Source organism: Haplochromis burtoni, unplaced genomic scaffold, assembly GCF_018398535.1.
Source record: "Haplochromis burtoni strain Fernald_Lab_line unplaced genomic scaffold, NCSU_Asbu1 Contig_62, whole genome shotgun sequence".
Lineage (NCBI taxonomy): Eukaryota > Metazoa > Chordata > Actinopteri > Cichliformes > Cichlidae > Haplochromis > Haplochromis burtoni.
In genome coordinates, this window is record NW_024582423.1 from 126,374 (window position 1) to 134,177 (window position 7,804).

At 38.1% G+C, this 7,804-nt stretch overlaps 1 protein-coding gene across 1 annotated transcript; it reads right to left on the minus strand.

Annotated features, from left to right (window-relative positions):
• Positions 1-1,272: 1,272 nt before the first annotated feature.
• smn1 (survival of motor neuron 1, telomeric) lies at positions 1,273-7,794 on the minus strand. Its single transcript, XM_005922617.3, has 8 exons — positions 7,661-7,794; positions 6,874-6,945; positions 6,674-6,793; positions 4,828-5,019; positions 4,227-4,394; positions 1,975-2,049; positions 1,692-1,799; positions 1,273-1,461 (listed from the first exon to the last, which is right to left on the minus strand). Exons 1-8 carry the CDS (start codon positions 7,706-7,708, stop codon positions 1,405-1,407), a joined length of 840 nt encoding a protein of 279 aa, XP_005922679.1. The 5' UTR covers positions 7,709-7,794; the 3' UTR covers positions 1,273-1,404.
• Positions 7,795-7,804: the final 10 nt, after the last annotated feature.

Sequence of the window (7,804 nt, forward strand, 5' to 3'; positions counted from 1 at the left end):
AATTGCTCACCACTTCAGGAAGAATGAGCATAAAGTAGAGGAAATATAGGAAATATGTTCATGCAATGAATGTGGCACAGCTTCAGCAGCATGATTGTGGCTGTTGCCACTGTAATTGCATGTGGTTTTCTATATTCTAAATATAAAAATGAACAAAGTATCTGCAACCATCGTCCCATTTCCTCCTCTGTTCCTACACTATTAAACCTCAAACATTCCAGCATAGTTTTCAGGACATCGGAAAGAAAGTCGCGAGCAGACCCTGAGTTGTCATTATACAAAATATTAGAGCCAAGAAAGTAATATGCCTAATTTGTGGCAAAATGGAGTTTTGAAATCTAGGTGTTCCTACTGGAAATATCTCCCAAAGAATTTGTCAAGTACAAAAGACATTAAAAAGAAAAATTGGCAGAGAAATTGCATTAGAACTGCTTCAGTCCTCGAAACATAAGCCTTTTATTAAATATTCCCTCATTTGATGTTGATTGTGTTGGAGAGTGCCCACAGGTCCAAAATATTCCAAAGGCGTTAATTGGGTGATTGTTAAGGCTGTAGCATGTTAATATATATTTATCCACACCGTGACGCCTCCACAGGTTTTTCCCTCCATTTGTCTGTATCTGTCTGTGGTCCTAATGTCTCAGTACTTTTCTCTAATCAATCTTTATCTGCACGACTAGTTCACTGTAATACTGTCTGTAGCTGAAACTGTGCCTTCTATCAGCCTGAAATATGCGTGTTCGTGATGCGAGCTGAAAAAGATTATGATGGATGTGATTCTATATCGGGCAGCAGATGAGGGAATACCTCAGGGAAAATGGGGAGCTCGTATCCAAGGAACATATTGGAAAGACTCTCTGAATTAACAGTGTGGAAATCACCAGAGGGACTAAACACAGGACTGAAGTCTGGGTTGGAATTGAGTTCTAAGGATGGCAAGTGTACAGTATACAAACTAATGGTGGCATAAAATGTTCCTTTGTGCGGCCGTTGTTTTGAACAGGACTTAAAAAACAGCTGATGATGTATTCATGCCACATTTTCCTATAAATACATTACACCAGTCTGACTTCTACTGGACAATATTTGCCATTACAACCATATGCTACGGAGTTCATCGCATACACACAAGTAATATCCAGTAATCCTTTGGGTTTTTTTTGCCATTCTGTAAAATCAATTAGAAAATATGTTTTTTTTTTTTAAGTGATAAAGTGGATCTTATTAAGCAATTGCACTGTACAAAAAAAAAATAATGTATACAGTCTTTTCTAGCATAATTGTAACTATATCCAAGAACAGGTACCCGCTGTGTTCTCATAGTCTTTATTTCATCTATTTACAAAGAATACAAAACTTTCTTCCATTACTTCATATGAACAGACAGACATAACAAGCAGGGCTTCATTTGTGATGCTGTTTTGTCCAGTTGGAAGCTTCTTTGCGCCCTTGTTTCAGCCCCTACGAAAACACAAAACCCCCAAAATATTACTCATTTTATGAATCCATGACTTTTACATATTCCTAAAAATCTGAAAGGAAAAATAAAGCAACTTAACCAAAAAGGCAAAGCATCAACATTACCATAAACAATTGACTACTATTTACAGCATAACAAAAGGTGAGGTATGTACAAGCTCCAAATCCATGTTATAACCTCCCAAGAAGCCAGCAGGGCTCTGTGCACGTACCAGATAGTATCCTGTGTGATATCCACTCATATACCAGGAGATGAGCATGCTGCCCAAGGCTTCATCATCCACCATGTCAGGGCTCATTGGTGGAGGTGGAGGAACCATCTAAGGTGGAGGCATCAACAGCAGAGCGAATGTTCAGGATGCAGTTGTTGGTGTTTAACGTTGCCATTTGTTAGACCCTAACATGTTATATCCTAAACTGTATCTACATTTAACCTGCTGTAGAGTAAACACACTCCTTTAGCTTTGCTAAGGGTAAAAATTGATCCCAACTCACCGGTGGACCAAAAGGCATCATGGGAGGCCATGGAGGAGGTACAGGCCCATGACTACCAGATCGCTTGCTGCTCCCCTGGTGCAAGACAAAAGACACAAAGGTGGAAATCAACAGCTTGTAATATCATTACCACATAAAGTACCCAAGATAACGAGAGAGGCTTGAAACTATTTTCATTAGGGAAACTTATCTAAACTGAAGTAAGCGCAGTCTGAGGTCTTCCAATTCTTTTACTCAAAATAACTTCTTCTCAACATGGACATAAATATCATGGAAATATTAGGCTTTTATTGATATCTTTGAATTGCTCTGTGAGGCAAAATGATTGCACATTGTTAAGCCTGTGGAGCTGAGACCAGCCTGATAGAGGTGATGTGGTAGTGGTAGCGATTATTAAAAAACAAATCCACTCCAACTGTTAATGCAAGAGGTCTAGAAAAAAAGGGCAAGGTGCATGGCCTTTTAGCTTTGGTTAGTGTCTGCCTAAGTGGTAGCTTTTCTGTGCCAAGGAAGGTTAGTTCAACAACACTAACTGGATTGATCAATACCAACGAAACATCGTACAAGGCAGGAATGATTACTGTAAGCATTTCTACACCAATGCAAATTCAAAGATAATCACAAAGTGCAGGCTTGTCATGAAACAGAAGCTGCTTAAACAACATTGTCACAGTCCAAAGTTAGTGAGGTTTTGGACCAAGTGGCTGGTGTCCAAAATCAAAACTTTCGAGCTCAAATAAAGTTTGTTGCTTCCCACATGAGAATAAAAAGCACAAAATCTTGACACAAGTCATTTAAAAAAAAAAAAAAAGCTGAGACACTTAAACCTCATCATGATTGTTACGCATGGTGGTGGCAGCATGATACTGAGAGGCTGATCTACTGCCAGTTAAATTAATATAAGCACGGGTGCACATAGGTGGTCCGCAGGTGCGCATTCGCTGGCAAAATAACAGACACGCACCAGATAAGAAGTTGCAACGCGTTTGCGTACATAGGATTTTCTGGAGGAGGACAGACATTTGTTTAGAACTCTTAAAGATGTCGAAGAAGCAAGCTCCTTTAAGCAATTACTTTGGTGTTCCTCCACCTCCAAAGAAATGTCAGAAGGAGTCCGAACCGCAAAAGCAGCACATATTCCCGGAAAAGTGGTGAGGAGGTGAGCTGGCTTCAAACAAACGATGAATGCACAGAGATGTGGTGCAGAATATGCTGTGAAAATCCCACTCTAGCGGACAAAAACAGTGCCTTTTTATATGTATGCAAACGCGCGTTGCAACTTTTTATCTGGTGCGCGTTTTTTTATTTTGACAGTGAATGCGCACCTGCGCACCACTTATGTGCACCACTGAATATAAGTTAATGAATCAGAAGGACTTTCCAGAATTCTTCATCATAAGCTCAAAACATCAGATAGATGTTTGAAACCTGGAAACAGTTGTGTCGTTTTGCAGGACGATGATCAAACACTCAAAGTTGGATAAAACACAAAGCTCAGTGTAAAAATAAGGCATTTGAAATAAAATTCAATAGCTGAATACAACCATATAAAAAAGTGAAATATGCTTAGTAAGAGCTGTGCCAGAAGACCATAAATTCAAGATTTTAACTTTTGTCAAGTGTAAGGAAGAGGACTCCAGCCGCTAAGGGCTGCCCTGTTACACAAGAAAAGAGGTAAAATATGTATATCATGGTGCAAACAAAAAAACAAAAAGGAACATTTAAGCAAATTTGTTGATGATTTGTATTTATAACTGATGCTTTTTGATTTCAAGTCAAAGATTAGTTAAAACTTTTTTCTTTTTAATATCCATCATTTTTACAAGCATTAGTCCCCACATTTCCTGGAAAGCACTAAAAGCCACAAATTCATGTCCATAATAAGTGTACGTATGCTTTTAAACTGAACAGTCAGCATGTAGAGGCTCAAAGAAGGCTTAAGATAATGTACAATATTTTTTAAAACACACTATTTCTTTTCTACTCTTTACAGTTGGGTCCACATAAAGAAATTGGGCCTATTACAATCCAGTCCTGCAATAAATGTTCATATTCTATCTTTAGTGTTCAGATTATAAACACTTTGCTCACGTTTCCTCTTTCTGAATACAACAAACATTCAACCTCCTATCGGGAATTTAATTAATACCTGAAAATGATTTAATCACAATTTAAAAACAAAAATAAGCATGAAAGTAATTTTGTTGGCAGACTAATAATGAATCAGCTCCCTAAAGAGCCTTTCTTCTTACCTGTCTGAAAGCATGCATGGGAGGTGGTACTGGAGGAAATCCAGGAGCCCACATAGGAGGTGATTCTTTGTGGGTATTGGACTTGTGGCCCTTATTAGGTGACTGTTTGTGCTGGTTTGGAGTAGCTGACCTGTCACTCTCCTCCGTTGAAGATTCTGCTTCATGCACCTATGGATAGCAAAGACATACTGCTTTGATCTTTCTCCCCAATTTCACACCACTGGGAACAAATACAGAGAAATCCATAAATATATCTGAATTTGTTTGGGAAGCAGTAAGAAATGATCCAGACAAAAACAGAAAGCGCTAACCCATCTATCCATCCTTAGTCCTAAGTTTTAATAGACTAAGAAAGCAATCTGTTAATCGGCAGTGATTTCCATGACTCACCATTTGATAAAATGGTAAAAAAATATTTAAGCCTGATTTGGTCACAATATTAGTTTTGCTATTTTAACATTCATGATGTGCATATGTGAATAATGAAGGTAAAAACTATGTGCAAATTGTGTCAGGGAACAATACTACCATTTTCTAATAACTGAATTGTTATTTGTATTGTGCTGCTGTTATGTGAATGCATTTATTTGCACTAGTTTACCTTGGTATTTGATTCCTCATCACCCTCCGAAAACTCTGACAGCAGGTCTTCAAGATTCTGCTCCTCCTCGTTGCCATAGCCTGTATAAACAACTATACAAGTGCCTCTCTTCTTGTCTATGGAGGCGATCGTGGCTGCATAGAGCTGGCCATCCTCGGACCAGTAAGCACTGCATGAATTCCCAACCTGCCACTGTGACACAACATAAACTGTAATTAAAGTGAAAGTGTAAACATGTGTAAACAACACTGTTTTTGAATGTCTCTGAATTACCAACAGGATACAGTTGTGGTCAGAAAAAAATACTCATCATGGGCATGAATGTCATGGTAACATGGTGCAGAAGAGGTGCACAAGTTTAAATTAAATTTCTATGGGATCAAAAGTATACATAAGGCAAATATACATATACTCCGAATAACGCGTTAAATGTCCCTGAGCAAGTCGCATCTCCACCAGATGGCTTTTGGTAACCATCAACAAGCTTCTGGTGTATTTCTGGTTAAATATTTGATCATTCTTCTCAGCAGAACTACTAGAGTTCATTTAAATTTGTTGGCTTCCTGCACAAACCCAGGTTTTAAGCAAAGTCCACAAATTTCAACGGGGGTGCGGTCGGGCTTTGGGAAGGTAATTCCAAAAGCTTAATGTTAGCCTGCTTTATCCATTCTAAATCCAGTTTTGATGTGTGTTTGGGATCAATGTCCTTTTGGAACACCCAGTTTTCCCAGTTTTTTTAAACTTTACTGCTCCAAACAGACCTCTTGTCATTGTGGACAAATAGCTCAACCTTTGTCTTGTTTGATCATAAAGCTTTTCTACACAAGACATTTGGCTTGTCCATGTGGGCTGCTACAAATTTCAGGCAGGCTTGAAGATCTTTTGGTTAAGGTGCGTCTTTCTTGGTTGGCACCCTTCCACGTCACAGTGATGCAAAACTTGCTTCACTGTGTACAGTGACACTGATGTTGCAGCAGTTTCCAGTTCATGGCAGACTTGAGCCTCAGCAGTTCCTGGGTTGTTCCTGGACATCCTAACACATTTCATCTAATCTGAGAATGTGACAGATTGGGTCTTCTTTGAGACCTTGGATGAGAGGTCACGTGTCCAAGTAACTGTTACTTGCTTACAATTGTTTAAACTGATTATCTTAAAATCTGAAGTTGTTTAGGGACAGCTCCGAAACCATCCCAACTCGTATAAATGTACGAATCTCCTTCTTAGACCTTCATAGAATAGCCTGGAGTTTCCTATTGTAACAAGCACCGGTCAATCCAATAACTGCTGCCATGCAAATCCTATTTATGATGGCAGAGAAACTATTTGTTTTAGTCAATCATGATCACTAATGACAAGTTAATAGGCCTTGCCAAGTTCTAAGTCATTGTTGAACCTTCAGCACCACTTACTAAAATATTTAAGTGAACGTATGTATATATTTAAGCCTGCATTTATACTTTTCACTCTGTGTGGATTAGAGAAAATCCACCTCCCAAAAATGAGTTGTCCACCACATTCTTGATTTTAAAACCCATTTAGGATGTATGCTGTGCAATCACTCCACAAAGTAAAAAGAACAGTTCAAAGAAATCATTAAAATCCTTAAAATTATGATGACAATCATGCTTGTGATAAGTGTAGTTAAACTTCTAACCATAACTGTAGAAACTGTAAATGAAAGACACATTTCGACCACTGATTTGAAACACAGAATCTAAACTTGACTTATGTTAAAATGTACTCTCCAGTTTGATACCTCTGACAACTTTGTAAACCATGTGTAAATATTTAACTCTAAACCTTTTCCCCTTCAAATGTATCTGTAGCTTTAGTTCCAGTTCCTCACCTCTTTTTCTGGTGCTGCATTGTTTCTTTTCCTACTCTGGTTCTTCTTGTTGTTCTTGCGTTTCTTTCCTGGTTGGTTTTTCTTTGAGACTTGTGGCTCATCTTCACCCTTAAGGGCAGTCTAACACGCAAATCAAGAAGAGACTTTAAAATAGCAAACAACATTTAACATTCACACATACTGCAATAATCCCAAGTTACCTTGAAAGATGCAACTGCCTTGTCATAAGCCTTTATCAGTGCGGTGTCATCCCAGATGTCTGAATCATCACTCTGGAAGAGAACAACAAATTTGGAGTCTTTACAATACAAACATGTATTTTTAATGGGTATAAATAAATAATGGCTAAACATTACGTGATTTAAAAATAATAAATAATACCTGCAAACTAGATGACATTTACAGCCAATATTTATTTGATGTGTCAAAATAATTCACTAAATAGTAAAAGACGGTGTGCTGAAGAGCAGAAAGACTTTAAACAATTTATGATGAATAATTAATCAATTTCTTTCGTAGAAAACAGGATAAACAGCATACAAAAAGACGAACACATTAAATGTTGCTAAATTATTATTATTATTTTTAAATCTGTCTTAAATCCACAATTATAATGACGCATCTTACAAGCAGTGCATGCAAAAACAGAGGCAGGATGCAAAGGATTTTAGGCTTATTGTACAGTACACCTTTGTCTCCTATGAACTGTTGCAACGCAACCTAAAACTACTTTGTAAAGCATTTTTGTAACGCATATCCACAATGGTATATTCCAATAAAGCCACGTTTTGTTTATTGAAGCACATCTGGTATATTGTGTATTTCCGGCTTGACTTCTTTTATTACTTTTCTCATATCTTAACTTAGCCTAACTCAACGTTGGTTTAGCTTTTAGCTATATAGCTCACCGCCTCAAACAACTGTACAGACAGCATAGAAGCGTCATATAAGTCATGTTCCTCCGCGTAATACTGCATTATTACTCGCCTGTCCAGTTCCGCGCGTAAAAAGCACTTCCTTGCATCCGTTCGCCATGTGAACAATTGCTGTATCCAGTGCTAGCCGCTAACTCCTAAACATCTAACTAGCAGCGTGCGTCGGAAATTGTGACGTACAACATTGCGACGTCTA

Coding starts and splice junctions, on each gene's coding strand:
- smn1 (XM_005922617.3), bottom strand. CDS start 7,708: ATGGCGAACGGATGCAAGGAAGTGCTTTTTACGCGCGGAACTGGACAG. Junction 6,946..7,660: donor TTACGCGCGGAACTGGACAG/GCGAGTAATAAT, acceptor GTTCTCTTCCAG/AGTGATGATTCAGACATCTG. Junction 1,462..1,691: donor ATCACACAGGATACTATCTG/GTACGTGCACAG, acceptor GTGTTTTCGTAG/GGGCTGAAACAAGGGCGCAA.